The 11,833-nt window shown below is 39.0% G+C and overlaps 7 protein-coding genes across 7 annotated transcripts; 4 read left to right on the top strand and 3 right to left on the bottom strand.

The window, feature by feature from the left end:
* Positions 1–390: 390 nt before the first annotated feature.
* Positions 391–1,447, bottom strand: VCUG_02599 (uncharacterized protein). Its single transcript, XM_008077417.1, has one exon. It carries the CDS (start codon positions 1,382–1,384, stop codon positions 524–526), a length of 861 nt encoding a protein of 286 aa, XP_008075608.1. The 5' UTR covers positions 1,385–1,447; the 3' UTR covers positions 391–523.
* Positions 1,448–1,919: 472 nt separating this feature from the next.
* Positions 1,920–2,245, bottom strand: VCUG_02600 (uncharacterized protein; the record flags this gene model as incomplete). The annotated part of the gene is made up of 1 exon (XM_008077418.1): positions 1,920–2,245. One exon carries the CDS (start codon positions 2,243–2,245, stop codon positions 1,940–1,942), a length of 306 nt encoding a protein of 101 aa, XP_008075609.1. The 3' UTR covers positions 1,920–1,939.
* A 597-nt stretch (positions 2,246–2,842) lies between these two features.
* Positions 2,843–3,226, top strand: VCUG_02601 (uncharacterized protein; the record flags this gene model as incomplete). The annotated part of the gene is made up of 1 exon (XM_008077419.1): positions 2,843–3,226. A coding segment is annotated over one exon (337 nt), but the record flags the coding sequence as incomplete, so codon positions are not given.
* Positions 3,227–3,315: 89 nt separating this feature from the next.
* On the top strand, positions 3,316–3,878 carry VCUG_02602 (uncharacterized protein). Its single transcript, XM_008077420.1, has one exon. It carries the CDS (start codon positions 3,425–3,427, stop codon positions 3,851–3,853), a length of 429 nt encoding a protein of 142 aa, XP_008075611.1. The 5' UTR covers positions 3,316–3,424; the 3' UTR covers positions 3,854–3,878.
* A 2,299-nt stretch (positions 3,879–6,177) lies between these two features.
* VCUG_02603 (uncharacterized protein) lies at positions 6,178–7,178 on the top strand (the record flags this gene model as incomplete). The annotated part of the gene is made up of 1 exon (XM_008077421.1): positions 6,178–7,178. The coding sequence occupies one exon, from the start codon at positions 6,178–6,180 to the stop codon at positions 7,162–7,164; it is 987 nt and encodes a 328-aa protein (XP_008075612.1). The 3' UTR covers positions 7,165–7,178.
* A 364-nt stretch (positions 7,179–7,542) lies between these two features.
* VCUG_02604 (uncharacterized protein) lies at positions 7,543–9,744 on the top strand (the record flags this gene model as incomplete). Its single annotated transcript, XM_008077422.1, has 1 exon — positions 7,543–9,744. One exon carries the CDS (start codon positions 7,543–7,545, stop codon positions 9,742–9,744), a length of 2,202 nt encoding a protein of 733 aa, XP_008075613.1.
* Positions 9,745–9,807: 63 nt separating this feature from the next.
* VCUG_02605 (uncharacterized protein) lies at positions 9,808–10,806 on the bottom strand (the record flags this gene model as incomplete). Its single annotated transcript, XM_008077423.1, has 1 exon — positions 9,808–10,806. One exon carries the CDS (start codon positions 10,804–10,806, stop codon positions 9,823–9,825), a length of 984 nt encoding a protein of 327 aa, XP_008075614.1. The 3' UTR covers positions 9,808–9,822.
* Positions 10,807–11,833: the final 1,027 nt, after the last annotated feature.

Here is an 11,833-nt window from a genome sequence, read left to right on the forward strand (position 1 = left end):
TGAAGGATCAGGTAATTTGTTCTTTTCAAACTGACCGATCAGCTTTCGAGTTGTCTTTTTGTTTATACGATGACAAAAGGTTTGTTACCTATACGACTATATTATTTCGTTGTAAACATACGACGATGATACCAATATATGAGGAATTTGCTTTACGGGTATTCTTACAATGCTTGTTTCAAAATAGAGATGAGCTGTTTAACAGACAAATTATGTTGCAAAACTGATCAAGGTATAAGTAAAAGTAAATCGGACTGAAGCAAATTTTATCAATTTAACCAATGTACAACACAGTTACTGATCTAAATCACCAAGCTTAGCAATCAAGAATGTTTGTTTTATGGCTATAAATGTTGAATGTAACAATTCAAGAACATACCCTGATGATGTACCTGACTAGATGATACAGATGTGATATCTTAGGAATAAAATCTAGACAGCGTAACATGGCTGAACAAAAGAATGCACATTTTGCTTTAATATCCTTGAAAAACGATCCAAAGCACTATTATTTAAACATTCATTACTTTTTCTTCCTTGGTTGCAATGTAACGACCGGGTCATCACGAATTCTTTCGAGTTCTTCTTCTCTGAGTAGGGGAATTTCTGCGCACAGTAAATGTTCTATGTCCACATTTTTTTTGATGCTTTCACTCGCAGTAACAGGAGTAGAATAATCTTCTTTTCTTATCCTTGAGAGAAAGTCATAAATTTCATTTTCAATCGTGTAAAATGCTCCAAAGTATGTTGATAACTCCAAAATTCTCTTTCTGTTGGGAACAAAGTAATTTACCATATTCTGTGCTGTTAAGCAGGCATTTCTCACTGTAATAATAATGCCGCCTTTTACAAAATCCCTTCGTTGCAATAAAATTAATAGAAAATCATCAATATTTACCTTTTCTGTTTTAGATTTCGGATCGTCATCAAAAAAATGAAATTGATCGATGCTATTGAATAAAACAGGAGTTTTATAATAATTTGAATGAACCATAACGTTTGGATATATCATGTGAAAGACGTTTTGCCAATATTTCAGCAGTTTCTTTGGTGTCAATATTTTTTTGGTTGGGCTGCTTTTCAGGAACACCAATTCGGACTTCGGGTGACTGAACGTCTCCAGATACTCTGGATTAGAAAGGCTGACCACGAACACTATGAATGCTTGTACATAGAATGTCTGAAGATGCCTTGGCTCGAACAAGCCTGTCGTATCTAATGATTCAATAAATAGCCCACTTTTGCTGTCGTGCTCGATTACAAGAGAAGCAATAGGAACTATTAGAGTGTCACTATCATTGTTTACTTTTTGCAGTAACATGAATAGCTCTTTATTATTTGTGGATTTAACGTTAATTACGGATATATTGAGCCAGGGATTCATAAGGATAAAATATTTTTTATTTGACTAAAATACGAACGGTTTTATACCAAATGTTTCATATAGAACGTTGAAAAGCGAATATTTTCGTGAACTGACGATTGTAATTGAGAATTGTTGCACCAAGTTATAATCTCTCTGCATAGTGCTAAGCCGAGTTCGTGGATTTGAACATTATAGTAATGCCTCGTAGACACGATATCAAGTAAATAATTATCAATTCGTAGGTGCTTGTATTTGAGTTCTTATTGTCCACCGAATTTTCTTGTTCTGTTCTTAGCACTCGGTTTATTATACCTTACCAGCTATACTTTCTTGTTACGAGGTTTTTTTCAACAATAATAAATTTGCTAAACCGAATTAAATCCTACACAAACAACTAAACATGTACAGTTTGCCATTCAAATGTTAACATTAAATATACCAGGTCAGTGACATTGTTGTTACAGCCTAAAATCATTCGAAAATAATTCTTTTTGGCACAAAAATTATTAATTTGTGGTCATCTCACTGTCTTTTTTTAGGTTTATTCTAGTAACACATTAAAGTTTGCCAATCCTATAAATTATGAGCATGCAAAATCATGCTTGTTATTCCATACTCTGTATCAGAAGCAAACCCATGTGTTTTCATCCAGCGTATGATCCTCTCTTTGGGTTTAACTGCCTTGTAACTGCCGTAAAGAAAAACAATGGACAACACGGCAGAAAGTAAAACCAGTATAGCAATCAAGTTAAGAAGTGTAAATGCCAATTCGTTATTGTTTACTCCTTCAATTGGTGTGATGTCAGGTTCGTGGTAATCTTCTTGGTTGATAATTTGCTGAGATGAGCCTGAATCAGTTGATAAATTATTAAGGATCATTCTGTGATTTTTATTCAAGACAGATGTTAAGAACAATAAAATTGACACTTACCCACTCATTCTGCAGCTATTGAAGAACATTGCACTCGATATCGTTTCTTTTATATGTAGGATATGCGATATTTGCTAACTATGAGTTGACATGTAAATGAGCTCGCAGTAAAAAATTACTAAACACGAGCAATGCACAGAACTGCTGCTCCTTGGTTATTTCAATGTTTTTGAGATATTATAGAGAAAATGGCAACGCAAAGCGAGCATAGTTATGGCATGATAAATATAATTTCTAAATAACCGTGTTACAGTTATAAAATTGGAGATCAAAATATTTAACCATATCAAGCGATAGATTCAGTGATGGTATGTTTTCAAAGACAAGTTTTAAAAGTCTAACAACTCCAAAAATGTTTGTCTGCCAATAAATTCGGTGTATCAACATTTAGTTATTTTACCTACATTAAGTACAACGAGCGGATGGAATGATAGGCCTAAGCTTGGTACATAGATGCGAATGCAGATCAAATCACATTTTTAAATCATGCTTGCTGTTCCACATCGCTCAAAACAATTTGTATTAATTTGGCGCACCCATCGGAAAATGTTGCCGTTTACTTTCAGTCTTTTAAAATGTAACAGCTGCGATTTCACGCAAAAACTGCGCCTGATGCCCACTAAAGTACACAAAATAACACCTACGAGCGAATTCCATAGGGAGGTGGATGAAGAGACTTTAGAGAGCCTGAAAAAGTCTTTCGAAAACATGGAGGATGTCTACAAGCTTGAGGATGATACCAGGTTGTTTCTCTTTGGCAACGTGGTAGACGAGGGAAAAATTGTTTGTGACAGTTGTAGCGTCTACTTTTCTATCGAAGATGGCATCGTTGATTTTATCAATCCTGTTAAAATAGAGAAGAATGACGTAGAGGCAGAATGACCGTGATGTGCACATCCAGTGGAAATAAATTATTACTATCAACAGAATAAGTCTTAATCGCTTCTTAGACAAATTTGCAATGAATTGCATATGCATTTAAAAAAGCTTGTAACGATGCTTAAAGCGCTATATGTCGCTTGTAAGTGTATTTTTAGTGGCAGTTGCATCTTTTGGATTTGATCAGCGTGTACGTCCACATCTACGGCAATTTTAATTTTTCAAAATTTTTTACCCCGATATAACAGATGGTACGAAGAGGAAAGCAACCATTAGACACAGGAAGGAACCGCATACGCCTTACACGTGGTATCCAAGTAGGTACCGTGCTATTATGCGCAGATAATTCTGGCGCAAAGATGTTGAAGGTAATCGGTGTGAAGGGAGTCAGAGGAAGGCTGAATAGGCTGCCGGCTGCCACCCTAGGTGATGTGCTTGTTTGTTCGGTGGTGAAAGGCAAACCAGACCTGAGAAAAAAGATCGTGCTTGCTGTGCCCATAAGACAGAAACAGATTATCAGGAGGCCTGATGCGGTACACATGTACTTTGAGGATAATGCTGCCGTGCTGATTACGAATAAGTGTGAGTTGAGGGGAACGCAGATCAATGGGCCGGTGGCGAGAGAGGCATGTGAGCTATGGCCCAAGATATCATCGCAGGCATCTTCAAGTTTCTAAATGAATAAACGATTTTTAAGGACTATGTTTAGCGTCAGATCATATAAAATGTGTGTAATTTCTTTGGGTGTCTATGCCTGGAAGTATCTACCGAGTACATTCGATATTAGAATTGTTACCGTAGAGAAGGTTGTTTTCGATTCCATTTGATGAATACGATTACCAATCCATGTGTTCTACCTTTCTGTAATTCAGTATGTGAGTTTCCCGTTCCGGTGGCTTGCTCCATCATGTATTCAGGAAAAAATTCTGCATGCATTGATGATCCGCCCCAGCTGTATCGTTTCTTTTCATATAACCAAATAAAACTCGCTATCATGTTTAGTAATGCTTCTTCCTTCTCCGAAGTAATTCATCGTATTTATCTGCAGTTACACGATTTGTAAAAAATTTTTGCCAAATATTCTAAACTAGCACCTTTCCAAATTCATATTTTTATATGCAGAATTGTTGATATTTATTTCGAGTTTTGTATCGTATGAAACGCAAGTTAATGTTTGCTATGTGCACCAAGAATTGATTGCCATGCCTTTAAAAATGCAGACACAAAAAAATACCATGCGTTACAGCTGAGCAATCAACTCATGTTTAACCATTAATTTAACATTTGATTTGATGCTAACCATCTGATTATTCAATTTTTCAAGACGCTTTCTGGTGTCCTCGTGAACATTTGATAGTTTCAATGTGATATACGCGCTTTATCTCCGCTCATCTGTTTTTTACGTTTCCTTTTTCTTCACAGAGCAACTTGCTAATGAGCAAGCTTATAGGTGTATGATTGGATCACATTTTGCTGTGGTGCTTTTTATACAAAGGGAACAGCGGAAGAGCTCTTTTCTACGGAATGTTAAACACTCAGAGATGCTACGCCTGAGGGTCTGCCTAGGTATGCACTTAGCCACGCTTGTTTGCCGCCGTTTCACACGCTAACGGTAGTTTTCATATGCTTTATCGAACTCGCACCGCACTTTTCATATTCAACTCCTCAGCATGGCCACGTTTCCTCGGACTGCGTGTTTCAGCGTTGTAATACGGTGTTCAGTATCATGTACCAGGGTCACACGTGGTTGAGAGTCCATAATTACCAAATTTCATTTTACTTTGAAGCCGATGAGATGGTTACTTCAACAATTATTTGTAAACGGATCGTCATTTTTTACATGTGCAAATTTCACAGGCACAATGAGCCAACATCACCATAATTCCTTTATACTCGATGGAGAGGTCACAAAGTTTTTACACCTGATAATGAGAAATGCTCAATCAGAAAATATTACCTTTAATCACAAGTTCAAGGGTCTAATCTACGAGTATGGATGGTGTTCATGCCAACGAACCATTCATAAATATGAGTGTTTCATTTGGCGATCAAAGCGAGTGGTATTTAAGACTGGTACGTTTCTGCGTAAGGAACGTTTCACGAACGTGTGAGTAAGCACAGTGTCAAAATATATTTCTGTTTGCCAAATCCCACGTAATACTAATCGTATTATTTTTGGTTGCAGGGCAGAGTATGTGTTTACCACTGTGCGTGGTTAGAATTGTTCATTTTCCAAAACAGTCGTTATGCCGTGTTCCCAAATATTTCAACCTGCAATTGTTCAAACCAGAACTGCCACTAAAACAAATAATTTGTGCTACGGTAACCATCCTATCAACAGTAATTAAAAACTGCTCTCATATGCCAATGAACGTGTTTAAAAGGATCATCTGCGGTAATTGATCATTGTTTTGATAATTAAACCGTATTTCGCGCCTATAAAATATGCTATGATGTAAGATTACGTATAGTAGAATATTTAATGCTTACCACCTGCAGCATGGCATTAAAAGTATTTCCTGTGATGACCGCACCATCGTTACACTGCACTCAATGACAAATGCAACGATCAGCTCATCAATCGATTGCCATCTTTTTACTGTTATTATAACCAAGGTATCAAATCAAGACGTAGTATTTAACGATTCCCTTGCAATTAAAATCGCATTGATCACCTCTCCTCATATAATTCAGGGAAATCTTCCTTTATTTTTCAAGTGATGATGATTTGATCCTATTTATCACATTTTCTAAACAATTTGACACGTTTTTGCGGATGCTCTCATTTTAGTTCTCGATTCATCTGTTGCCTAACATACCTGCATTTCAAATACCATCAAACGATACTTTGTCTTCGTGCCACGGGAATTAACGCGGCATTTAATTTTATTGTCCTAACATGCCGCAGTGTGGGGTTGAACGACAGCACCGTTTGACCATGGTGGTCCTTTCCAGCAATCCAAAATTTATTCAGAAAAAAATTTTACCCTAACAAAATTCGATGGCAAGTACTTCACTCGTAGAAAGGGCAAAATCGCGTGTGCACAAGCAGCTCGTTACGTCCTTGGACGTACCCTACACCGGAAACTCAGATATTCTGTATTCCGCTTCTAGAGATAAGAAAGTATACCAGTGGAAACTGAATACAAGTGATATGGAGCGCATTGGAACGCTCATCAAGGGGTATGCGGGGCATAATCACTTTATTACGGACGTTAAGGCGAACAGAACGAACGAAATGATTATCACGGCATCGTACGACCACACAGCCCGTATTTATGACGTCAATACACAGAAGTACACCATTTTGAAGGGGCACAAGAAGGACTTGACCGGTGTTACCATAAACACCGAGGATAACAAGATCATTACCGGGTCTTGTGATGGATCCATAGCCCTGTGGAACACAGAAGGTGTTCTTTCGAAGGTTCTTACGCCAGAAAATCCGTCATCAATTCCTATTTGGGTCAACTGCGTTTCGTTCGTGCCGAACAGCAATCTGTGTGTGACGGGCTCGTCAGATGGTAAGTTGCGGATTTGGGACATTAACAGTGGAAAGATAATCAGAACATTTGTAAATGGTAATGATTTGGAGTATTACGCTGCGAATGAGGTGCCAGTGCCTGAGGCTAACATGATAACTGCGCTTTCTGTCTCGGCCGATGGTTCTTTCTGTGCTTATGGTGGTCGTGACTGCGTGGTGTACATCATAAATTTGAGCGATGCCGCGTGTTTGCTGCATTTTGAGACTGAGTCGCCGATTACATCCCTTGCCTTTGCAATAACTGAGCCTATAATAGCTGTGGGTACGCGCAACAGCATAATTTGCTGGGACGTGATAGGAAACGAGAGATCGGCCGTGGTTGAGAACGAGAGCAAAACTGTTTACTGCACGGCGCTGACATGGTCTAAGACACGACTTGTTACCGGCTACAATGACGGTGCTATCGTTGTCTATGATTTTGTTAGGAACGTATCGGATAATTAAAACTCTTCGCTGGTTATTTTATCGCAGTTCATGTGTTAATTAGCTGTTCCTATCCGTTTGGCCGTCACAGACAGCTGTTTGTTCAATTTTTCCTCATTGAATGAGTGCTGATCGGTCGAGCGCTTTTTGAACAACGGTTTCCTGAGTTTAGCAAGCATTTAATTTGTGGTATGCTCGATGTGCCTTTTATTCATTGTTGAACGAAAGTCCTCATATTCAGGTGATGTTGAGTGTGAGGTGGTAAATAAGTACATTTTTAGAGACATAAATGAGGTATACCGGTGTGGTGCCATTCTCAACGGAGTGGTGGTGAAATAAAAAATGGGCGTTCAAACAAAAATTGGAGGTGATCTTAAATAAGGACGGAACCGAAGATGCATGAACAGCTGCTGCATCACTCTCAGCCGTGGTGTGCGACCCTTGCTGGGGATGTGCATTCGGTCGAATGGCGAGTTCCACATCTACGAATACTACGATTCGTGGTTGTTCACGATGACAACGCGCGTACTTACATGCTATAGCGTGGACAGAGTTTACATCGCTGAGGAGCAGGAAGCGCTCTACAAGGCCATCAAAGAATATAACGTGGTAAAAATTGCAAGGAAGTACTTTGAGATGGACTGTTGCAGCAATTTATACGGCATGCTGGCGCACAAGATTTTGTGTAATTACTCTCCTGAACGGAATAATGCATTGGACTGGTCGGATAAAGACATGAAACAGCGTAACACTGGTGCTAAAGTCGTTTTTAAGGTGCCGGACGGTCGCATGTTAATCCACAAGAACACTGTGGAGGAGTTGAATCTGCTGAGTGATGTTGTATGTGCAGTAAGAAACACAAAAACTAAAATGGGTGAAAGACTACTCAGGGAGGAACTGTGCCAACCCTACACCGATAAAAACGTGATTCATAACAGGCATGAGAAGGTAAAACTGTTGAAAAATGATATGAAGTTGAGAAAAGCGATAGAAGCTGTGCTTAAGCGGATGCCTGACATGAATCAGCTGATTTATGATGTTCTGTTCGAGCAGAGAGTAACAAAAAATGTTGGGCGTGTAGTTGAACTGTTGGATGTGATTGAAGAGCTGAAATGTATTTTGGGCGTTGAGAAAAGGAGCATGGACGAATGCACAGCCATCACCTGTGAGGCGAAAAATGACATGAGCGCTTCGTGTACAAAGAATTGCGATGAATGCATCGATGGTGAAAAGAACGGTACAGAGCATTCTGGCGATGATGTATCGGTTTTAGGTGCGAAAGCGGACAATATGAAAGAGGAAGATGAGCTGCAGGACAGAAATGCGAAGAACTGCACATGTGTGAGCAGTCAAAAGATTAAAAAAAGGTATGAAATAGTATTAGCACACGAAATATCGTGTTTGGAGCAGTTCAACGTTGAGCTGCCAGCGATGGAACGCTTGGTTGCCAAGGACGGTATCAAAGACAGCATTACAATCGTAAAAGAGAATGTGAACGTGATATTGGACATTAAACGCAAAGTACACCACGAAAACATGGAGGACATTCTTTCTATGGCAGAGGAGATAGAGAGGGAGGCTGATACGTCTGTTAGGATACATTATGATAGTACCAAGGGATACGTGCTTAGAACTGAGTTTATAGGAGAGAATGGAGACGTAAAAATAATCAGCAAAAACAGCAAGTTCATAACTTTTAGCACAACCGATGTGGAGAAAATAAACATGAGAATGCGCAAGGTACGGGTGGAAATAGAGAACATAAGTGAGCATGTTTTAATGGAAGTGATCAGGGAAGTGCAAGCAAACATAGGATCGTTCCAAAGGATGAGTGACGTAATAGCTGAGCTTGATCTGATCGTATCGTTCGTTAACTTTAGCAAACTCCGAAACTGCTGTTTCCCTAAATTTACGGACAGGTTTGTGGTGTCTAATACCTACAATTTGGTAATCCAAGACGTAAAACAAGCGGTAACAATATTTTCGTGCAATTCGCTCAACAAAAATATCGTAACAGGCCCCAACATGGGCGGAAAGACTACATATCTCAAGACTATAGCCGTAGTAAGCATTTTAGCGCAAATAGGCTCTCCAATCAATGCCGATTCGGCAGAGATAAAAATTCACGATGAAATGTTCACAAAACTGGCACAGCATGACAACTTTGAGAAAGAATGGCAGTTGGCAGCAAATATTCTGGAGAAATCCACCGACCGCTCCCTCATTCTGCTTGATGAAATGGGAAGAAGCACAGATTATAATTCTGGGTTGTCCTTCTCGGTTGCATTCATCCTTGCACTGCACAAAGGCACTTTGTTCTTCTCCACTCACTTTCTTGACATGGTGAAGTATCTCAAACACATTAGAAATGTTAATTTTGTGGGAGTGAATGATTTTAAAGCGAAGAGCGGAGTATGTGGCTACTTCAAGGGTATAGAATTGGCCAAGAAGTACTTCCCTAAAAAAGTTACTGAACATGCAGAGAAAGTGTGCAAGAAATGGAAGATCACGAAGTGCGATAAGATTAAATTGCAGGTCGCCCTAAAAATCGCGGAGGGCGGGTGTGATGAGAGTTGTATTAATAGACAAGAGAACTCATAGTCACATTTCACCTGGGGTGACCCACATGCTAGATAAATTGCTCGTAGCGTACACGAGATAATGAAATACTTTTATTTACTATGCAGTTGAAACCGGAATACCAACCAAACTGCCATCGGTTACCCCTTTATTATCGTTTTCCTTGCTCATGATAACATCCCTGCATATAGGGCAAACTTGCTGTTGCTCAACCCATCTCTTAAGACACTCCAAGTGAAAGGAGTGCTTGCACTTTATAATGCGTCCTTTCTCATCCTCCATATCCTCCGTGCAAATTGCACAGGTACCTGTGCTCATCTTCGGGCACGTTTCCAAGTATTTGCTGATCTTAAGGAACGCTCTGAAGTTGTTAATTTTCTTGAAGAGCGTCTTAAAGGTTGAAAAACATTCCCTGAACACGTTAAAGGGTATTCTATAGTGCATGGTGGTGAAACAGAAGAAGGAAATATGTGCAACCAGCTTGAGCGAGACAAACGTTATATCAACCCAGAACAACTTGATAGAATCTTCGAGGAACATAGACACCAAGGACTTGACACATGCAAGGGTCACAATACCGTATTCAAAGGTAAATAAAATCTGAACGTTGGGTTCCTCAAAACTGCTCTTCAGGGAGAGGATAAAAGATGTAAGCGACTGCACAATGATGAGGACACCAAAAGAAACGATCATCCTGTCATTCTGATGGGTTACACGTTCACTGAACACCCATGCAAGGCACTTCAACGTCAGAAGGTAGCAGAATAATATCAAATTTTTTATGGATATATCCTCAGAAAAAATCGATATTATGAGCAGAGTATCGGTCAGGAACATGAAGCAGTTGTCGTTGATTGTACTTTGCTCCTCAGAGCGAATGCCATCCAGGAACAAGCTCACCAGCAGTTTACCGCTGATGAAGAGAAGAAGTATCAGGAAGGCAGCGTGGAACAGATGCAGCCCGTTATTGTTCGTTGTTCTGATGAAAACCGAGTAGACGGACTCCTCCACCATGTACTCTCTGTACGAGAAAATGAGCAACGATATGAAGTGGATAGCGGTGTACAGGAATAAGTACTTCATTTCAGGAAGGGTCTTTCAAAAAAATAATAAATTATTTTGTATGAACAATCTGGGCAGATGAAGATGGAGCCGATCCACAAATACGTGTTGTGATTAATCGAACGAGCTCATTTGTTATGCGTAGCACTTGCTTAGTGTTCTTGGTTGGGCCGGATGTACGGTGCCAGCCATATCGATAAACCGTACATGAATGTGTAAGCAGGCGCTTATCGGTTGAAAGAACATTTGCTGTGTAAAAAATGATCAAACAATAATGAAATGTACTTTTTGGTGGTTGTGCCCGATTTATACATATTGATAAATGCAGCGGTTAATCCATGTGTAAGCGATCAACTAGTATAAGTACATGTTAAAACAAAATAAAAAATGTGCCAGAACGTAGCTCTATGTTCATCTTTCTACACTCATATTTACTTGCTCTTCATATTTTTGGTAGTTATATTTCAACATTGTTATGTTTATAATAATACAATTTATTTGTTGTGGTACATTCGTAAAGATGGAAAAATTTTATACCGATTAGATTATGAAGCTGAAATCCTTTGTTTAAACCCGTAATACTTTGACCAACTATTCTATCGTAATTACGTGCTAAAGTATGTTTCATAATGCTGAACTATTTACTGTGATCTACTCCACCAAAAATAGCTTTAGCTCGCATCTACCACATTGTTGCTGTACCGATTACGGCCCATATTCGCAAACAAACACCCAGCACTTTCTGATAAATTGTATTCTACGTTACAATTTTCATATCGTGAAATGACACCGCTTAAACCTGAAGTGGACACAGACTGACCCATCAAAAAGATGGAACATTGTAAAATTGACCGGAATGTTGTTCAAATACATAGCAAATGATTTGTTCTAATAGTTTTTCACAAAATAATTGACATTACACCTGATTGATAGCATTCTGTTGAACACCTCTTCCTTATAATCAAGTTTCATCCATTTAATGTAAACATCTCATCCAATCATTGTAGAATGATGTTACAGCAACACCAAATATATTATTGACACTTCC

Source organism: Vavraia culicis, assembly GCF_000192795.1.
Source record: "Vavraia culicis subsp. floridensis unplaced genomic scaffold supercont1.82, whole genome shotgun sequence".
In the NCBI taxonomy this organism is placed as follows: domain Eukaryota; kingdom Fungi; phylum Microsporidia; family Pleistophoridae; genus Vavraia; species Vavraia culicis.

Coding starts and splice junctions, on each gene's coding strand:
- VCUG_02599 (XM_008077417.1), bottom strand. CDS start 1,384: ATGAATCCCTGGCTCAATATATCCGTAATTAACGTTAAATCCACAAAT.
- VCUG_02602 (XM_008077420.1), top strand. CDS start 3,425: ATGGTACGAAGAGGAAAGCAACCATTAGACACAGGAAGGAACCGCATA.